Source organism: Rhagoletis zephyria, unplaced genomic scaffold (assembly GCF_001687245.7).
Source record: "Rhagoletis zephyria isolate East Lansing unplaced genomic scaffold, Rhagoletis_zephyria_1.1 Rzeph_scaffold_00048, whole genome shotgun sequence".
NCBI lineage: Eukaryota > Metazoa > Arthropoda > Insecta > Diptera > Tephritidae > Rhagoletis > Rhagoletis zephyria.
The window spans coordinates 369,448-391,620 of NW_016157132.1; the positions used below are offsets into that span (position 1 = coordinate 369,448).

General features: G+C 37.6%; 1 protein-coding gene across 1 annotated transcript in view; it reads left to right on the forward strand.

Annotated features, from left to right (window-relative positions):
- The window catches only part of Dhc98D (Dynein heavy chain at 89D), a 154,703-nt gene that overhangs the window by 104,411 nt on the left and 28,119 nt on the right, over positions 1 to 22,173 (forward strand). The window contains exons 38-52 of the mRNA XM_017622557.1: positions 527 to 705; positions 764 to 941; positions 1,015 to 1,145; positions 1,204 to 1,346; positions 1,410 to 1,614; positions 1,692 to 1,851; positions 1,925 to 2,769; positions 3,453 to 4,913; positions 5,401 to 5,472; positions 8,297 to 8,563; positions 12,215 to 12,416; positions 12,478 to 12,620; positions 12,686 to 12,844; positions 13,003 to 13,180; positions 13,317 to 13,448. Coding sequence (XP_017478046.1) covers positions 527 to 705; positions 764 to 941; positions 1,015 to 1,145; positions 1,204 to 1,346; positions 1,410 to 1,614; positions 1,692 to 1,851; positions 1,925 to 2,769; positions 3,453 to 4,913; positions 5,401 to 5,472; positions 8,297 to 8,563; positions 12,215 to 12,416; positions 12,478 to 12,620; positions 12,686 to 12,844; positions 13,003 to 13,180; positions 13,317 to 13,448 — 4,455 coding nt within the window. The remainder of the gene's footprint in view (positions 1 to 526; positions 706 to 763; positions 942 to 1,014; positions 1,146 to 1,203; positions 1,347 to 1,409; positions 1,615 to 1,691; positions 1,852 to 1,924; positions 2,770 to 3,452; positions 4,914 to 5,400; positions 5,473 to 8,296; positions 8,564 to 12,214; positions 12,417 to 12,477; positions 12,621 to 12,685; positions 12,845 to 13,002; positions 13,181 to 13,316; positions 13,449 to 22,173) is intronic.

Genomic DNA, 22,173 nt, shown 5'->3' on the forward strand with positions numbered 1-22,173 from the left:
GTCGCTTCAAAGTACTTATCCGGGATGATGTACTCCGACGAGAAATTACTTTATTTCTAAATTGCCTACTGAGTCCAAAGTAGCACTTTCTCGCAACAGTGATTTGTTGATAGGGTCAATTGACCTTATGTCACCCCAGCGGCAAAGTTGCTGGAAGTCTGTTGTTATTCCGGCTTTTTAGCTTCAGACCTTCCTTATAATGCTAACTGCACTTTCTATAGAGAGGCGTGTGTGGTCATAGCAAGATAGTGACCCTCGGAGTTTGCGTGCCTGGTTCCGCAAAAAACAACAACAACAAAAAGTACTTCTAAAATACTGCAAAAGTGCTGGTGTCTCGCGTTTTTCTTTGTCGGCGTTGGTTACACCCTTTTTTCTCTACATAAAGCCTTAACTTTATAATGTCTATCTTATATTTACATACCCATCCTAATCAGAAATAAGCAAAATTATTCACTGATATTATTTATGTGTGTAAAATTAAAGATGATGGAGTTACCTCGATGTGTTTTCCTTTTCCTTTTTACAGAACAACAAGACCTACTAGCAATGAATCCTGATGAGGAGCCAGTGATTGTAACATTCCACGACTACGTTTTCCGTGATCCTTTACTCTTTGGAGATTTCCGAAATGCAATGAATGAATCTGAACCGCGTTTTTATGAGGACTTGGTAGACTATAGTGCCGTACATGCACTTTTCGAAGAGGTAAACAAGATTCTTTGATATGTTTTTGAATTGCAAGTACAATCTGAATTTTCGCCAGATACTCGAAGAATACCAAGAGCGCAGAGGCAAGATGAATCTGGTGCTATTCGAAGATTGTTTGGAGCATTTGACGCGCGTCCATCGCACTTTGCGCATGCATCGTGGCCATGTAATGGTAATCGGCGTGGGCGGCAGTGGCAAGAAGTGCATTACACGCTTATCAGCATTCGCCGCAGGTGGGCACAAATTTTCTGAGAGAAAAGGAAAAATTGTTCTACTGTACTACTTATTTTTCTGTATACTATTTAGAATGTGAGGTTTTTGAAATAACTGTGGCGCGCGGCTACAATGAAACCACATTCCGTGACGATCTTAAGCGACTCTACACTATGGTGGGCGTTGAGCGCAAGAAGACAGTTTTCCTTTTCACAGCCGCACAAGTAGAATTTGCTTTCAGTAAACCAAAAGCCTAGTACTCTCTAGCTATATATTTTCTAGATTGTTGAAGAAGGTTTCTTGGAGCTGATAAACAACATCCTGACAATCGGTCAAGTGCCAGCACTCTTTGCGGACGACGAGAAGGATGCTGTTATATCATCATGCCGCGTAGCTGCAGAAGAAGCCGGCTACACGGCTTCCAAGTAAGACTCGCGAGTCGATGTTACCTAAACCATAAACTACACTTAACTCTTGCAATGCCTTAGGGACTCCGTTTGGTTATACTTCTTGCGCACATGTGCCGAGAATTTGCATGTGTCGCTGTGTATGTCACCATCCGGCGAAACGCTTCGCAATAGATGTAGAAACTTCCCCGGTCTAATTGGCAGTACTTACATCGATTGGGTATTTCCATGGCCACAGCAAGCTTTAACGGCCGTCGCAACGCTTTTCCTTTCACAACATCAGATGGTAGGGAAAATTTAACATTTTCTACACATCGATTTTTTTTCTTCTTTTGATTTACATTTCTCGGTTTTGTTCTTCAGATTCCTGTCGAGCACCGTGATGCTATTATAGATCACGTCGTTCATGTACATACCACCATACAAATGTACTCGCGCGAATATTTGCTCAAGCTGCGCCGTAACAATTATGTCACTCCGAAACATTATCTGGACTTCATCAACACCTACTTACGATTACTAGGTACTTACATACATACTTTTCTGTATTCAAAAGCAAACCATGTACTAGCTCTCTCGCGTTCTTTTTTTTCTAGAGGAACGCAACAACTTTATTAGCATGCAACGCAACCGCCTCAAGGAGGGCATTTCGAAGATCGATGATGCCGCCAAGCAGATCGAAGAACTTCGTTTGATCGTCAGCGAGCAGAAAGCCAATGTGGCCAAGGCATCGAAGGAATGCGAAGCTATGTTGGTGGACATCGAAGAGTCAACACAGAAGGCGAACGTGAAGAAAGCGGAGGCATCAGAAAAGTCTATTGAAGTCGAGATTAAGGGTAAACAAATCGCCATAGAAAAAGAGGATGCCGAAGAGGCGCTCGCCGAAGCTATGCCGGCACTGGAGGAGGCGCGACGTGCGCTTGCCGATCTCGACAAGGCACAAATAACTGAGATTCGTTCTTTTGCTACGCCACCGCCGCAAGTGCAAGTTGTTTGCGAATGTGTGGCTATTTTAAAGGGACTCAAGGAGATCAATTGGAAGTCTGCGAAAGGCATGATGTCCGATGTGAGTTTCCTCAGAAGTTTAATGGAAATGGACTGTGAAGCACTAACGGCTAAGCAGATAAATGCATGTCGTGCACACATGAAGGGTTCGAATTTGGATGACATGGATAAAATATCCATAGCAGGTGCGGGACTTTTGAAATTTGTGCGTGCCGTGATTGCCTTCTATGAAGTTTACCGCGAGGTGAAGCCTAAAAAGGACCGCGTCGACTTTTTGGTGCAGGAGCAAGAAATACAAATCAAGCTGCTGAGTCATCTTAATCAAGAAATCGTTAAGCTGGAAGGGCAGCTCGATCAGCTAAATCACCGCTATGCGGAATCGATGAAACAAATGAAGGCACTGACGGAAATGATGCGGCAGGCCGAACGTAGATTGGTAAGGAAAGAAGAGAGAGAGAGAGATGAAAAGCGTATGCTACTCAACTAAATACAGGGACGGTAACTGTTATGTTTTTTTTTTAAAGTCCATAAATAGTCAATAACCTTTTTAGTTTAATACCCATATTGTAATATTCACTTTTTTTTATCAATCTAATAATTGAATAAAATTTTTCAAACAGGTGGCAACCCCCCCTCAAAAATATGTTTGCCAGTAAACTTTCCTAAACCTCTTTCGTGTGATATCCACATTGCAATATTCCATTAATCAATTAAATCAATTTTTAATTTTCAAACAGGTGGCAACCTTCCTTAAAAATATTTTCTGCTGTATTTGAAAAATAAAATCAAAATTTATAATGCTATTCCTTAGCTAACAAATATTTCACTGCTATATTCAACATATACAACATTTTCTTGCCATCTCACTCTTTAAATTAAAATTTCGAAAAAAAAAAAATTTTTCAAGCGGAAGCTCTATCACTAACCTTAGTCAAATATTTATGCGCTGAATTTTAATAGCATGAACTTCAACGTTTACTTTTCCACGTATACCTTAAAAAAATGTCCTGAACTTAGACCCCGCAATTGCAAAGGAGTCGCATCAAATTTTCTATTATTAAATAAAGGGCTCTATCTCTGTCTAACTTCTTCCCAATCTCTGCCATTCTTCCCTTCCAGATCGCTTCGAATAAACTCATCAGCGGCTTGAGCTCTGAGCGCAGTCGCTGGGCAGAGGATATGGAGAATTTCCGCAAACAAAAAATCAACATGATCGGACAATGTTTATTGTGTGCCTCTTTCCTCGCCTATACTGGCGCATTTTCTTGGGAATTCCGCACGGCCATGGTTATTGGAGACTGGCTAAAGGATGTACAAAACCGTTTGATTCCCGTACCCTCGCCCTTCCGCATCGACGACAGTCTCACCACAGATGTTGAAGTCTCCACATGGAGCTCGGAGGGTCTACCACCAGATGAACTCTCTGTACAAAATGGCATATTAACTGTGCGCGCTTCTCGTTTTCCGCTTTGCATTGATCCTCAGTTGCAAGCGCTACACTGGATACGAAAACGCGAAGCACGTCAAAATCTAAAAACTCTCTCGTTCTCCGATAGTGATTTCTTGAAGCAGCTTGAAATGGCATTAATGTATGGCTACCCAGTGCTGTTCGAAGATGTCGACGACTATATCGATCCGGTTATCGATAATGTGCTCAGCAAGGATGTCCAAGTGGTTAGTGGACGCAAATTCATTGTACTGGGCGACAAGGAGGTAGACTTCGATCCAAATTTTCGTTTATATTTGACTACGAAATTTGCCAATCCTAAATTTGATCCCGCCGTATTTGCCAAAGCAATGGTCATTAATTACACAGTCACACAGGCGGGTCTAGAAGACCAGCTGTTGAGTGTCGTGGTACGTTCCGAACGACCTGATTTAGAACAACAGCGTGAGTCGCTCATAGCGCAGACAAGCGAAAACAAGCAGTTGCTACAGCAACTGGAGGACTCCTTACTACGCGAATTGGCCACCTCCACAGGCAATATGCTGGATAACGTTGAGCTAATTGAAACTTTGGAGAATACCAAAACGAAGGCGGCTGCAGTTTCCGAACAACTACAACTATCGGCAGAGACCAGCAAGGATATTGAGAAGCTACGTAACGGCTATAGACCGGTGGCTATTCGTGGCGCAGTGCTATTCTTTGCACTCTCCGATATGTCTACCGTGAATAGCATGTATCAGTATGCGCTTGCCGCCTACTTGGATGTATTTGGCTACTCTCTACGCAAATCTGTGCCAGATACAGTGCTCGCCAAACGGCTGGGCAATATAATAAAGACTTTGACAGAGAATGTCTACATTTATGGCTGCACAGGCTTCTTCGAACGACACAAACTGCTCTTCTCCTTCCAGATAGCGACAAAGCTTGCAAAAAGTGGTGGCGATCTGACGCAGACTGAATTGGATTTCTTTATTAAAGGTGCCATTACATTGACGAAGAGTGAGCGTGCCTGCCCGGTCAAGTGGTTGGCCGATAAGAACTGGGAGGATTTGTTGAAATTGGCTGCCGATTTTCCGGAGCAATTCGGTACACTTCCGGATAGCTTGGGGCGCTTGGCAGAGGAATGGAAGGAGGTAATGCCAAAAAAAGCAAATGCAAATTATCAACTTCCACCTTTCAAATAGCTTTTGTATAAAAAACATATACAATATTGGATATAGACTCCTATCCCACTAAGGGCCGTTAGTTCAATGTCTGATTAGGACGAATAGGAGGTAGAAGCTTCGGTTAAATACAACGACTGCTTTATCGATCACATGTTATTTGCATGATGTCGAAAACGTGCGGAAAGTATTGATAACCAGACATTGAACAACCGGCCCTAATACGCAAAAAATATTTATTTGAATCATTTACATTCTACGACACAGTTAACTTTAAGTTTATTTTCATTGCTTACTCATGTTTGCCATGCATTCGTTTGCTTTCCGGAAATCACTTTCATCAATGGAACCCTCCTCAATTTCCTTTCCACTTATCGCATTCGCATTTGATACTTTTCTCAACGATATGCATGTGTACATATGTATTTATGTTCAACCAACAACATTACACATGCAGTGGTTTGATTTGGAGAATCCGGAAGAAATGCCATGTCCGGGCGAGTACAACATGAAATGTAATCCATTCCAGGTAAGTTCGCTAAGCAAAAGCAAATGCGCATACAAAAAAAATACCTATTTTATACATACCTACATTTATAAATACATACACACGAATACATTTCAAAAGTAGTATAACTTGAGTTAAGCTTAACATGTGGGGAAAATCTCTAGCTCTACTGGTTCGCGATAAATATCTTTTGCATGCAAACAACTGACGAATTTAACAAGGCGATGTCCTAGGAAGTGTCAATTGCCCCCTGCTTCAACTCTTCTTCGATAGTTCCGAACTAGTCTTAAATTCTATAGTTCCGAGCCAGTTCCAAAATTGCAGGGTAGATATTCATACACATACTGATGTAAATAGACGCAGACCGACAAAAACTTATTAACCAGAAAGGAGTCTATATTTTCTTGAAGGTTTTTGACGCGCAAGACATTCCAACCAAAAATATCACAAAAATTAGTTTTTATGCAACATTTGAAGCTACGTCACATCAAGACATATACATCATTATATAAATAGGCAATCATGTTTCCTTTACACCCCTTTTACGGCTAAACTATACTTCTAAGGTATAAACAATTATATATCATTAGAAAGGTATTTTGATGCTGATGTGCAGGCAATTTTTAAAATTTCAAATCAGTTTAAAATAGAGCGAAAAAATCAATTCAAAAGTCACACCAATACCAATGCACACATGTACATGGTTGGGGCGGAAATGCCCCCTAAATGTATGCTTTAATATTGATAGNTACTGATGTTATTTTAGCTCATTCAACTTACATAAACTATCCTTAATTTTATCGGTTGAATTTCAACCGCTGGGCGAACACTAGTATATCTAAATACATATGGGCATATCTCAGGCTTTACTTGGCATTTCCAATTGGAGTCAGTTGGCATAGAAGAGAAACGACTGGCGTGCTGTTTTGGACTTTTGAACTCAGCCAAAATCGCATAGGAGGTTACAGCGCCAATTGTGATTTGTTGGCGAAAACGTTGGAACAATTGTTTCAATAAAAAAATTAATTTTGGGCGGTACGAAGGCCGCCGGGTATGCTAGTATACTATATTTCTAGAAAGCTGTAAACGGACCAAAAAAAATTAATAGAAAATTTCTATTTCATTTCATGAGCGTATTTTTATATGCTTTCTTTCCTTTTGCTGAGAGTTGGAAAATATACTTTAGGCTCAAAAGTGACAATTGGGGTTATTGACACCGCTGCAAACCATTTTTTCAGAGTATTCTTAATTGTGCAGAAATTTTAAGGAATTCGAAAAGATCCCATCCGATTTTTTACCGAATTTTCTAAAATGAAATTAACTGTACACACTTCCCTCGTTTTATGAAATTTCTGAAGAAAATCGGTAAAGCAACGAAAATAATACTGCTATTTTCTTTATTTTTCGTACAGAAATTTCTTTACGAATTCGTGTCAACCACTATATATAATTTTCTTTGAAGATTCGTAAAAAAATCGTTACAGAATTGAGATACTCCTGAAAATTTCGTTAATATTTCGGGAACTTTGGGACCTTATAAGAACACAAGACATGAGCCCAAGAAAAAAAGTGGGTTTTTTGTCACTGTTTTAGGAGTGACATACGTCCAAATTTAAAAGGCGGAGTTCTGCCACTTGGGGTTATGTCAAGGTATCCCCGGCAATACCAACCACCTCTTCACGTGACCACTTATATCCGCATATATGTATAAGCTCCCTCTACCTTCGGCCCAAACCCGTCGTATGTACCGTTTTCCTGAACAATGAAGACAACATAGTCTGATTCACTTATTTAGGCAGAGTTTAGTAAGCTGTTATAACAATGTAATAACAATGTTATGTAATTTTCCGCAGTGGAAAATTTTCCAGTAAATTTTATGTGTAATTTGTAAATTTCCGTACATAAACAAACTACGTTAAACCCGGTTCATTCGATTTGAAAAATTCGGTTTACTGGGCACTCAAAAATCAAAATTTCAAAAAAAAGGGTTGAAACCAGTTTGGAAAAACGTCAGGTTTAGTCAGATATTTTTTATTTTAATACGCGGTGACACCTTGCAAAATTTACTGCTTGAAATTTTAGTGCAGCATCTTAACCCTCTAACTGATATTTTTGATGAATATCTGAAAAAATGTCAAAAATACGCTCTCTGGCTGTGTTTAAGGGGTTAAAATGTTAAGATTTCTTTGAATAGGAAATTAGAAAAAGTAAAAATGATGAAGTGATGGAATTTTTTGTAATTAGCCTATCACATAAATATAATTGCGTATTCCACAGTTATTCCCCTTTGTTTCCGTATTGTGTATATATACAATGTATACTATACATATGTATGTATGTATATGTTTGTTTAGCTAAAGAATTTTCTTACTTTTTTACATAAATAGTCACTTGAACTTTTTTTGGATTGGAATTTTGCCATAACTTACAAATTTTCCAAGCCATTTGCGCTCCCACATATATGTATATACAGACATATTTACCCGCACAGAACTTTGCGGCTATGACATATAAAATCGCCATTAAATACACACGCTGCCATTAGACACGCCTCTTATAATCCTTGAGCTCGTCAAACACACGTATTTAACTTCCCAATCACTAAAAATAGGCAGCAGCATAGCTCGACTACATTTTCTTTTACGTATAACCAAAAAAAAACATTTTTCAATGCAACAATACACACATACATACATATTAATGCTACTTTCATTTTTTTCCATTGCTTTCTAATTTTCTTCCTCTCTTTTCCTGCCACAAAAACGCACATTCGCACATCCTTCTCGTCGCTTGTTTACTTGCTGCTGCTGCTGCTTCTGCTGCTGCTGCTGACTGACCTGCATAGAAATTAATGTTCCTGCGCTGCTTCCGTGTCGATCGAATTTTCCGTGCAATAAATGAATACATCGTGGACACCATGGATGAGTACTACATCACGCCACCAGTGATTAGTTTTGCCAACATCTACGAGCAGACCAATTGCAACATGCCCGTTTGCTTTATACTCAGCGCTGGATCGGATCCCACGAATGATTTAATGAAATTGGCTGACTTGGTTGGCGTAGGCATGGGCAATTTTTGTCACATCTCACTGGGACAAGGCCAAGAGAAGGTTGAGTAGGCCAAAATAATTGCTAAGCGTGTGTATGTCAGTGTGTGTGTGTGTGTGTGCGCGCTCGTCTTGGTTTTGTGTGCCTCTGTTATTGTAGTTATTTACGAGCATGTCCGTATAGCGTCCGGACAATAAACCAAACAATGGACAGTGACGAAAATAGCTCGCATGCTGGCAATATTATGCCAATCCCTATTGTTGCCCGCTACAATGGTACTCAATCGAATGTCAATTCTTAGGTGTAGACTTAAAGCGACATAATAGAGAAACATGTCACTTGTCGCAATAAATACCACATTGAGTGGGCAATAAAAATAATAAATACAAATACATAGTTGCAATACTAATAGCACGGAAGTGGGTGGCAATACAATGGAAAAACGTATTCAGAATCAAATACTGTAAATTGTTGCTAAGTTGGCAGTTTACTGAGAATTACGACATTTTTTTTTTGACGTGGTCAATTATTGCCTGAAAACTGTCGCTTGCTCAGGTTAAATAAGCTTCCTTCATATGTTTAATTTAATGTGAAGGTTTGTTATTTCTTCTTTATTTCATCGTCACTATCACAGTTTCACTATCACTGCCACAATTCAATTTTTTCCTGCCTAACCTTTTATAGAATCCCCAAACCGGCATAATGTAGGAAGTGCTGAATTCTAAGTCTAGTTCGATTTCTTTAAGTTGCAAAAAGATAGTGGGCCCTGTCGATGTTGGGCTCTCAAAGTGTACAACTAAAACACCGGAAGCGTGCCTGCCGTCTATCTCCCAAAGTGTACAACTAAAACACCGGAAGCGTGCCTGCCGTCTATCACAACACGATCGATATAGATTCTAGGCACTCAGCTTCAGTCCGTTACCGCACGTTTCGTCGTGAAATCGGAAATATCCCCTACTTTTGCACCCTGGCATTGAAATTTCCAAACGCAACTTTGATTTCGTAAAGGAGCTAGCCCTCATAGAAGATATCCTTGGATGCCTAGTGCTTCTCTTCCATCGGGCCATGGGTGGAAATGAGCGAGTTGTTGAAGAATCTCGCTTTGATTCAGATTGTAGCTAGACGCTTGTCCACAGAAATCCAACACCGAATTTGCGCTCCTTCGACGTGGCAGCTGTGGAACTGGTCGCAAAGCATCAAGCGCTTTTTCTGCTTTGTGATGGCAGCTTTTGCCTTTTTGAGAACTCAACCAGATACATTACCTATTAAGTCAGGGCATTTCAGGTGCAAGCCCTCAAATCTTCGTCCGATTTTTGGTTGGCGGAATGGTCATCAAAGGAAGGTGGTCGGTCTCCGAGGAGTCGATTTTGGACTTTTCATTGGGAGTTGTTCCTACATTCTCTTCTTCGCAAGTTTGACTGCCATGTACGTCTCTGCGGTCTGACACTCACTCAACGTGGGGTATCTAGTAAGTTTACTACCTAACATACTAAGGACTTGTCTGCATTCTACCACCATTTTTTACGATGTTTGGCGGCATCCCAACGACCTTGTAGCTTCCTGGATATCAGAGTGGATGGAGTGCAGCGATTGTAAGCTAAATATAAGAAATCACAAGTTTAATAGATATTTCACGAAAATATACAAATTCAAAAATAATCCGGAACGCTAGTGTTAATAAAGTTGCCATTTCTTTGTCCAACAAAATATATTAAAAAATGAATTTTAGAAAATAAGAAAGGCACAAAACGATGACCAAATACATATTTTAATAATCTAAATTTAATTTAGTTTTACTACTGGACCGATTTAGAAACACCATTGGAAAGCATTTTTCAGTAAATCCGAATACAAAGACTAACGTAAATACGAAGTGAATAACTCAGTGAGAGGGGGGACCGGTATGTTCGCATGTATGTATTTATATAATATAAAAAAAAATATTTATTGGTTCAAAAATGGTGGGTAGGCACTGTGGCCAATGGCAAAGTTCGTTTGCCACCTCTGCATGGTTGTAAGTCATGCAGAGTCCGCAAAATGCTCCGGAAGCAGTGTCCGGAGGATGCATCAGACTAGGCCGAGCATACTTTGAAGTGCCATCTAATTAGAACTTAAGAAAGTTCAATTACATGGCAGTTGAGAAGTGCATGTGCAGAAATTTCCTAAATGGCATAAACGAAATTTTTGCACATGCAGCAGTACATAGCATGTATTTAGGCGCCTGGTGTTAGCAGACGCGCCTAAACACGAAGACTAATAAGTAGATGAAAATGAAGACAAGTACGAAGGCGCGTATGAACGCAAATGACAAACACGAACACGTATATTGAGATGAATTCGAATACTAGGATGAATACGAACACGAAAACTAATACAAAGACGAATACTAAGAGGAATACCAAAAAACAAGAACGAATACGACGACGGTTATGACGCCAAAAACAAAAACAGCACTAAAATTGGAAAAATGCGATGACGAGATGGAATACGAGCACAAATCTGAACATGAATATGAAAGCAAAGTCGAGGTTGAATCCTCATTTCCCCGGTAGCAAAGACACTTGAGGCCCTTCTATTCCCGCACTACACAAACCACCTGACCCCTACGATGCACCAGCATGGGTCGCTTAAATGGCACTGCACTTAACGCTATAAATACCCAGATAACTCGTGGCCTTAACCGAAAGCGCAATCAAAATGTCAAAGGTGTTCGACACGCTACTAGAAAACATTGAGGCTTCCTTTTACCCACAGGGACTCATTTTCAGACACAAAACCAGCAAACCGAGGAAAATTAAAGAGGGCGGTGTCCTTTCCCCATTGCTGCTTAATTTTTACATATCGAAACTCCCTCAACCACCAAAGAGAGGCCAGTTCGCCTCTTATGCAGACGACTGCTCTATAATGGCATCTGGGAATAGAATGGATGACTTGTGTTGGAAAGTAAACGGTTACCGCTCCGTACTTTTTTGCTTCTTCACTGCAAAGAGCCTTACCCTCTCCCCTACGAAATCCTCGGCAACCCTTTTTACCACTTGGAAGAAGGCGTCAGACTGCAACTGGGTATTCACGTCGACGACGAACCAATTACAACGGCAAATAACCTAAAAAAACCTCGGAGTTACCTTCGACAGTCTGCTCTCCTTCTCGGTGCATACAACCGCAATTTTCAATCGATTACAGAGCCGCAACAAGGTCCAGAAGTCGCTAGCAGGCAGCGCCAAAAAAATGTTGTAGGAAACATATAAGGCGATTGGCCGGCCGGTCCTAAGCTATGCAGCGCCCGCGACTTCAGTCGCCGGGGACTAGCAGGACGCAGTGGTCGAAGCTGCAGAAATGCCAGAACACGGCACTCCGGACCGCGACAGGATGCCTCCTGATGTCGCCTCAACATCACCTTCACTACGAGGCCCAGATGCTCCCCTTCAGGGAGCATAACACAGAAGTGGGCACCCGAATAGATAACTACTTGCAGAAGAACGCTCGCCAAGGCACTTCAGGAGGCATCTCCAAGCTAGTCCAGAGGTTCATTAACCAACTTTTGGAGCCAACTGCATACCGACAGGCAAGACGAAAAAACTTAGGCACCCTTAATGAGCTAAAAAAGCAGCCAATTTGCAGTAGTAACTGGCTCTCCTTAGCCTATTGATTAAGAAATTGAATAATGTAATCTTAAGTTGCGAGTCTTACTATATACCCTTTACTTTATATAGAACGCTATCAATTTACTTGACAAATCAATTCGCCAAGGCTTTTGGTTGATGCTGCAAAATGGTCATCTACTCATCAGCTTCGTACGTTCCTTAGAGAAATATCTCGAAAAAATCGAATCACCACATCCAGATTTTCGTTTGTGGATAACCACTGATCCGACACCGTCCTTTCCAATTGGCATACTGCAGAAATCACTAAAAGGTTAGTTGCATCTTATAAACTTATAAATCGTATCTAATAACCCTCTACAAATTCTGCACAGTTGTAACAGAGCCACCGAATGGATTGAAGTTAAATTTGCGCTCAACATTTTTGAAAATGCGCCAGGAACGTTTAGAAGCATGCTCACTTAAGGCATTCCGTCCACTTGTCTACGTCTTGGCCTTCTTCCACGCGGTTGTGCAGGTAAGTCTGAACGAGTATTTATGATTTCCCCGATCACCTATGTATATATCACTTATGATATACAGGAGCGCCGGAAGTATGATAAAATGGGTTGGAATATCTGCTATGATTTTAATGAATCCGATTTTGATGTCTGCCTGGAAATATTGACAACGTATCTAAACAAAGTCAACGAGGAGACTGGAAAAGTGCCATGGAACAGTTTGAAATATCTGATTGGAGAGGTTAGGTTTATGAGAGCGTATTTAAATATCTATGCACATATTTTGATTGGAAAAAATCAGAAGTAGAAAAATCTCAAAATTGTTTGCTCATTTATACGTATTTGTGTACATACATATGTATGTATTGATGCAATGCATTTCGACATACATATTTGCAGGTCATGTATGGTGGTCGCGTTATCGATGATTTCGATCGCCGCATTACACGCATTTACATGGATGAATATATGGGTGATTTCCTCTTTGACACCTTCAATCCATTCCATTTCTATCATGATGAAAACGTAGACTACTACATACCAGAGGAGGATGTAGTGTTGAAAGAAGATTTTGTAGGTGAGTGCCAGGCGAAGGAAAGTAGCGAATGTAACAGATAAAGATAACAAGCAATTTTGTTCAATCGCATTTCTCATATATCTTTGCATCTTTGCGTGTATGTGGATGTGTGTGTGTGTGTGTGTGTATGTTTCAGCTCACATTGATAAGTTGCCGCTCGTCAATAAACCGGATGTATTTGGTTTGCATCCAAATGCGGAAATTGGTTATTATACACAGTCGGCGCGCAGCATCTGGAATCATTTGATCGATTTGCAACCGCAGACAGGTGAGTTTCGAAAAAAAAAAGATGTGTTACTCGCATTTATTTAGTTTATTTTTTGCACTTAGTCGTTATCTTTTAGCTAGAGCATGAGTTTACTTATTCCTTTTATTAGTTGCACCTGATTCATAGAATAATAATATTTATAACAATTTGCCCTACATCTGTAAAACTAAGAATTATAGTGTAGTATTTTCACAGTACGCACCGGAGTTTTGCGATTTTTTGGGCGCCTAAAAAGTTTCGCCGATCCAGCCGGTCAAAACTAAATATTTATTTTGTTTTTATTTTTTTCATACAACTCCTTGATTGACAAAATAGCTTAGAAAGAGAGGTGTGCTCGAGGATAACCAGGGCACTGAAATCCTGCCCTTCAGAAGTTATTTAGCTCGACTTTTTCGCCGTGTACACAGTCCATCGCAACTAGATCGGAAACTCTACGACAACTCTACGCACTATTTGGTAAGCTGCATAGAGTTTTTGCTCTACGAAGAGTCTTGACAATGAACTTCATCACAGTTTGTTAAATTTTGAAATGGAAAGCGTATAGTCTTGTACAAATACACTCTTTTAGGTATTTACATTTAGAACGTAGCCAAATAACTTATCGGGAAATTTGTTCTTATTTTCGTAGGCATTTCAACGGCTTTTCCAATAGCCTCCTTCGCAAAGGGGCACAAATATTGGTTAAATCATATGGGGTTATCACTGGCAACAGTCGTTGCTTGAGCTAATCTGCTATTTTGCCAGAGTGCCAGTCCACTTGCTCAACTCAGTGAATACCTACAGTCAGTCAATAAAGTTTAGGTACAGCAAATTTTTTACATTATATCGTCGCTGGAATAATGAAATAGTGTAACATGAAAAGTATAGTTTTGAGAAAAACGAATTGGAAGTTTTTATAAACCATTACAAACCCTACAAACCCAATTTCGTTTTTCGCGAATAAATCAGTGAGCCAAAGAGATATTTAAGAAAACTAAAGTTTTTTCTAATAGATTAAGGGATTGTCTATCCAATGGTGCAACTATCGAGTAATAGTGTATGTGGCATTTACACTGTTTCTTTATTCGAGCGACGATATAAAATATCAACAAGGTTGCCACCTGTTCTAAAAATCGAATTTTATTAAAATGTGGGTATCAAGCAAAATATTAAGCAATCTATAATATCTTCGAAGTATTTGGAAAGGGTTAAAACCGGTTTTAAAAATTTATTTTTAATTATTTAATAGTTTAAATGAGCTATTAAAAGATGGGCAAATGGTTTGGAAGGCCTTTATTTCAAAACTATATTTAGGATGGTTGTTACTTAATTTAGCAGTTAACTGAAATATGTATCCCAATTTCAGACGAAAGAGATTTATAAAGATTTTAGTTTGAAAATAATTTTAAAGTTTGTTTAAAGAGTTAAATTCATTTGTGGTGTTTGAACGCCATGCGGGTTTTCTAAACTAGTAGGAGAATCAAAAATTACCCTGAAGATGAGGCAACGCACAAAGTTATAAGTGGAGTTATTTCTTTTCATGTAATCAATATACGTCCTAAATATGAACAAAATCGGAAAGTAAATATCAAATATCTCGACCCGTGCACCACCTATCGGATTAATTCACCTTTCGTATTGCATTGTCTTCGGGTTATGAGCCAACTGTGAAGTTTCACGTCTCTGGGTCATCGGGAAGTTGACGAAAAATATATCGAGCCCTAACCGCCAAAATAACGTAAGCGACATTTTTTTCAAAATTTTCTTTTTGATGCAGAAATATTTCTAGAGCATCAAGATGCATTTCTGCATCAAAAAGAAAATTTTGAAAAAAAAATGTCGCTTACGTTATTTTGGCGGTTAGGGCTCGATATTACAAAATTTGCCCAAAAAAAACATTCCCGCTCACACTTTTTGTCTGCCGTTTCCACATTTTTCGCTGCAGCGGGAAACGCAGTCGCCAATTTGTGTTGCACATCGCTAACCGGATTATATAATCTATTTGTTGGCACTCAATGTACAATTTTTTGCCAATTTACGCGCAACGCTTTTGCCTTATCGCATTTTATCCCACCCTACACGCCACGCTTTTTATTCAACTTCATTTTGATCGCCTGCATAGCTGGAAGTTCCATTTAATTCACAATTTAATTTAATTGAATTAATTAGTTGAGGTTTTACAATTAACTTTATTGCCTTTGTCGCAGTTGCACATATGTATTAATACATACATACATACATATGCATTTGTTTAAATATGCATGTGCGTGTAGTTAAGTGTATTGGGGCGGGTCAATTTGTATTGGAGATTTTATCGATTGTGCGCGTATAGCATAGACGGAGTCTGCGTGTAATTCTAAGCAAATTTTCCGAAGAAAACATGGGTCTAAATTCGCAATTTGGCAAACCCCAAATTCATTTTAAACCCTTGATTTATTCGGTAAATTTGTTTACAATTGCATGTAGAATCCTCCTATGCTATACGCTCATAGTCAAAAAAAGTGGCCTGCCCTAATGTACATACATACGTATATATGTATTTATGCAGTTTTTGCATGTGTATTAGCACCCAAAAGAATAAAGTTTAATTTTATATACGCTTTTGCACGTAGTATTTTACCATTTTACTAATTATAGATACAATACTCGGTTGCACCACTATCGAAACCGAAACCGAACAAATTAAGCACTGAATAAAAAAAAAACTCTGCACGAATAAAATCACTTGATTACCATTACCAGTCGATAATTGTAAATGAATGTGTTTCATGCATATTCTGTGTAAATAGCCACATACATATGTAAGCATGTATTATGCAAGAACATAATAACGGTGACTATTAAAATTTGTCATTACCTTTAATTCCGTGTTATCTTATTCCCTTATATGTTTATTTTTTATTCCTACGCAATTCCCATGCTGCTCCTGCAGTGACTGTGTGGACATCAGAAGCGGTTAAAGCATATGGTAAAGTATGAGATTCGATAGATACATATGTATATGCATACATACATATGTGCACATACCCTGACGGAAACAAGTGATTATTTTTTTTCAAAACAACAACTAATTGAAAGACTACTTTAAAATAAATGCAATGCGTAAATGTTTCGAAGTTTGATACTCTTTCTCCTCAAAAAAAAAAAACGACTTTGTTTCTTGGAAGTATGAAAAAGCATCTGTGAAGTGCAGAACGCAAGCGTATTCAAAAGAAACACGCTGACTTTGAAGTTGTTGAAGCCAAATGCATTTTAAAGTAGTTGAAAATACATGCAGGAAAAGGCAATTTACTGCTTTCTAGGACATCACCATGTTAAATAAGTGTGTGTTCAGAAATGCATCAAGCCAAAGCATCAAACGCATTTATTTCTAAACTATTATTTATGGAAATGTGTTATTTACGCAACTAGGGTCCAATGAGGCATTTAACTGTGGTTGCGCATATTGGACATTTCCATCAATTATAGTTTAGAAATAAATGCATTTGATGCTTTGGCTTGATGCATTTCTGAACACACCCTAAATGAGTTCGTGGCAGGTAATATAGTGGGAGTTTCCATTAGTTACTATTAAAAAAAATATGGTTTGTAAATTACTCTCAAACTAATTAAATTTCCTGCCGGGTATGTACAGCAGTGTTCAAGAAATAGAAAGTAGCAGCGCGAAGTAGAGACAATTTTTGGCAAATTAATTTACTTTTATTTAATTTAAATGATTTTTATAAACATGTAGTTAATTCTTCAACAAAGCCTGACAAATCAAAGGTTTCCAACTTTGTACAAAATTAATAAAAATTAGACAAATTTTCATAAAAATTTAAATCATTATTATCAGAAATATATGAAAATTTCAGGTATGCAGTTTTATATTAAATTTTAATATAAAATGCTGCAAGTTGGAATCGACTCAAAATACGCGTTGATTTTTGAGAATTTGTTCCGTTGACGGTTTTGCGCGTTTTCTTCCATTCAAAACATACTCCACTTTTTTATGGAGGAAAATATTTAGCACCGCCAGCACAAAAAAATTTATTAAAAATCAACGCGAATTCTTTCCATTTGAAAATTCCACTTTATTAAACTAGACTAATTAACACCTGTCGTGCGTTTCTGTAACTAATGCGATATTATATCGCAAGATTTGTCATAACACGGTATCGCATAGTTGATATCGCAAGCGATACCTTAAGTGTTTCTGTTAAAATTACACAAACTATCAGAATCAACAACATATGTTTTTGAGTAATTGTAACATATTGAAGCAAAAAGTAAGAAGTTTTATATATTTTGAGCATTAAAAACATTTTATTGATAATTCAGGAACAAAAACTAAATGTATATATTAGTGTCAGAATTTATAAATGATGGATGCTTATCTACTATTTAAATTAAATTTATCAAGTCTGTCTTATTAAAAAGCATTACAACATACAGTAAAACCCGCTTAAGTACCTCACGAAAAATGTCATCTCTTTGAGGTACTTAGGCGGGTTGGGTACTTAAAAGAAACCGCTTAAGTACTTCGATGCGGGTACTTAAGCGAATATAATTATTGATGTAGTTACATCTTCTTGTTAACTTACATTAAAAAATCCTCGAATAAAACAATAACATTCAATGAAGTATACGTAGTTTAAAACCAAGATCGTAACATTATTTTAACACATAAACAAAAACTTTATCAAAAACATCGATAAAGCAATGTTATGTCATTTTTACAAGAATTCAATTCTTGAAAGTCATTGATTATACGTATGTATACATACATACAGTATTAGACATATCTCGCATTTCGGACCAAATTAAAAATGATGTTGTTCGCCACTTATGCCTATTTATTAATTTTTAATATTTTTCAATTAAAACACACACAAAAAAAAAAAAAAAAAATTAAGATGCCCGCCGTTCGTTGGATTACTAAAAAAATTAGGTGTCAAGTAAAAGGATCTCTAGATGTTCAATAAATTTATGGTGTAGGGATGCCATCTTTTAAAAAATTATAAGATTTTCACCATTCGTTAGGTAAAATAATGAGGTACCAAATTAATGCTGGCCGGATGTGCTATAAGCTTTTATTTTTTTAGTGGGGTTAACACCTATTTAAAAATTACTACCTTACATGTAGTATATGAAGACATTTTTTTGTTAATGACATCAGATCTGAAAAGTGCGTTCAAAAAATAGGGTGCCAAATGAAAAGACTTGGCCTGCAGATATCCACCATCCATTAAAAATGCAGTCCAAACGAAATAGTATGGTTATCGTATGTGCACAAAGCCTTTATTTTTTTATGTAGAGTTGCCACCCACTTAAAAATTTGTTCCTTATTTAAAGCAGATAAGCGAAGACAATTTTTGTTAATGACAAAAGATTTGCACAGTCTTTAATTTTCCAAAAATATGGCGTCAAATAAAAGGGGCAATAAATTTTTTTTTTTAAGAGGCTCGTCATCTGTGCGAACAGTTATAAGATGTGAGCTCTTCGTTTGACTAAAAAGTGAGTTGTACATACATACACTTATACACGAGGCTTCGCCCCACGCATATGAGGCGGCCTAATTTGCTATAGTTTTCAAAAGTTCCATCAAAAAAATATTGCGTGTTGATTTCTTATTATAAAAATACTAACAACGTAAAAAGTTTATAAATATGTGCACCTTTAACTTGTATTTATTTTGATGAAAATTATTTGTTTTGGCTTTGCGTGGTAATATTGCGATTTAAAATAATACATGTTGGCTATGCCACTTAAACAAAAAAAAAAACAACATTCATTGTCCCAATTCTGTCATACGCATAGTTTTCAAATTAATGTTCAATTGCTTTCTCACAATTTCATTGAAAAATTTGCATTCTCACTTAATTCAATTTATACCGAAATGATTGAGTTAGCTGACAGGCTCAATGATTTTGCGGTCACGACCCAGCGTACGAATCGAACAGAATTTAATAATATTTAAAATTCCATATTGCACACGTTCAAAACGACGAAAAAAAACTTTAAAGAAAAAATAAATAAAAATTTATGATCCTTCTATGTATTGGCGCAGTGGTGTGCCTGGCATTTCAACGGACAATTAAAAAAATATATATATAAAAAAAAATCAGAAAAAAGGTAGCCTAACTGACAAATAACGAACAATCAAAGAAAAAATAACTGAAATTGAATTGGTATGCAAATGGAAGTCAACCTGGAAATAGCTGTACACATACATAGTACATATGTACATACGTATGTACGGTCACAGTTACATGCGTGCATATGCATTTCATGAGTCATAGGTCGAATAATTCGAAAATATCATCTGTCAACGAAATTGCACCAAAATAGACAAAAAAGGTGAAAACAACATTTGGATAAGTGAAAAATAGCAAACGGTTCGTAGAATTTTTCTACATTTTCACCTGTAAAATTGACCCTTTTGCAACAATCTGTTATTTTCTTTCACTTTTTTCTTTTTTAATGGAGTTAGTTGCAACAACAAACGAATATGCAAAATTTATGTTTTTATCTGTATCTTTTAAATCTTTCGCTGCCGTTTGCCTTAATTGCCTCTCACATTGATTGCAAAGTTGTAAATTTTAAAATTTATAAAATTCCATAATTGTTACTAAAATATGTATGCAAATACATATTACAAGCACACATATTGAATATTGCAAATCATTTTAAATTCCAACCCCCGCCAATGAAATTTGCACCTTCAACCAAAAACGCACACTTCACCATTTGCAACCATAATTAGTTCGCTACAAAATGCGGATTAAATATAAATTACCTGGAATTAGAGTGTGAAATCCCTGCTTGAGTGTAGCATTCTTATCCCTTCCAGCAGCACGACATATATGTATATGTATATTTCAGGGCTTAGGTGAGTTTCGCATGTGAGCAAATTTAAACTGTTCAGCCACAATGAAAATGGCCATGGCAACGGCTATGTGCAACCTGCAGCCAACAACCAGCAAACCACGAGCCTGCAAGCAGCAACCGCCTGCAAGCAGCAACCGCCTGCCACACCACAAAGCTTTGCGGCGTTGAAAACGCGAACAAACGGGCGCACCAATTACAAGTTTAAGTGGACTTACTGGCAACACAAAATAACTACTAATTAGCTATTCACACACAAAAGAGCCAATAGTTAATTTGGATGCTGCATTGAAAACAGCGACAATTGCACAAAAAGACTAATTTCACACCCGCTGAACTAGGACTGACTTCAAACTGTGCCAAAATATTGGGTCATATAAAATATCGCCGCGGGATTTTGTCACTATCTGTTGTTTTTATGCCCATTAGGGTGGTCCAAAAAAAAAGCTTAAAATGTAAAGTTCTCGCCCTCTAGGTTTTTTCTAAATGGAAAAAAAGAATACCAGTGTGTTTTTTTATGATATTTAGAACTTCTTGTAATAATACCTATTTTTTTATTTTATCATTTTTTAATGCTCCTTTGTATTTCTTGGGGCTTATGTGGGACCTTTATAGTTAATATTAAAAAATGCATATATAAACTATTGAGTATTGTTATTGGAAGTCCTCTAAAGCGAATTTTTCGATCAAAAAATATTCAGGCAGATTCTGCAATTCACTTCCGATTGAATTTCTACCCTTGTTTGTTTTGCTGTGTTTGTTGTAAGTGAGCCAAAATGAGCCAATTGTTGGTGCCGAAAATATAATCGCACAACACAATTTTGCACAAGACTGAAAATATTACAAACATTTTGCGATGCTCTAAGTACTTAGTCAAATTTATAGAGAAATGTACTTAAAACAACAACAAAGTTCGTTCGCTTACAGCTTACCAGAATTTGACTTTATTTCTGGAAATTCATGGCCGCTCATGAATTGTTCATACTTCTTCACTCATACAGCATGCAAACTTTATGAATGCACACAACCGATTTCTACTGGGATATTCGTAATACCGAGAAAACCGTTTTTACACAGATTATTATATGTAAATAGTACAGAGTCGTACAAGTAAAAAATTGATTGTTTTTTAAATGGATTTACCAAAACCTGCTAATCATTTTATTTACATTGTATGTTGATAATATATTTACGAGGATGTACATATGTATTTGCTGACGCTCCAGCTCTGAAAGTATTCAACTCGGAACCCGCTGGTGGTAGCAGAGGAAGAGGGAGGCCCCCACTGCGATGGAAAGATCAGGTGGAGAAGGACTTGGCTTCACTTGGCGTTTCCAATTGGCGTCAGTTGGCACAGAGGAGAAACGACTGGCGTGCTTTGCTGAACTCGGCCAAAATCGCTTAGGCGGTTACAGCGCCAAAAAAGAAGAAGAAGAAGACATATGTATTTGCAATGGTCCCAAAAAAATCTGAAATAATGCAATGGGGAACGCATAAAAATTGTTAGTACATATTAAAAAGTGGTTAAATAAACAATGGGGTATTATTATTGGAAGTCTTCTGAAGAGAAATAGAGTTTTCCGATCGAAAAAAATTGTTTTTGTCTAAAATAAATGCATCGAAAACTTTGAGCGACCTCAAAATCCCTGTCTGAATTGTTTATTGTCTGGATTTTTTTAAATTTTCTGGATTATGTCTTATTGGAAAAACACCCAAAGACGCGATCTCAAGAGTATCAACCCATTGCTGTTTTAAAAAGATAATGTTCTAAAGAAAATATTTTAAAATGCTTAACTGCGCAGCTGTGCCTAATTATCGCCATCGTTTAACAACCCTGAATTCTTTTTAGCAGTAACAACTCCCTAATAGTTATTACACA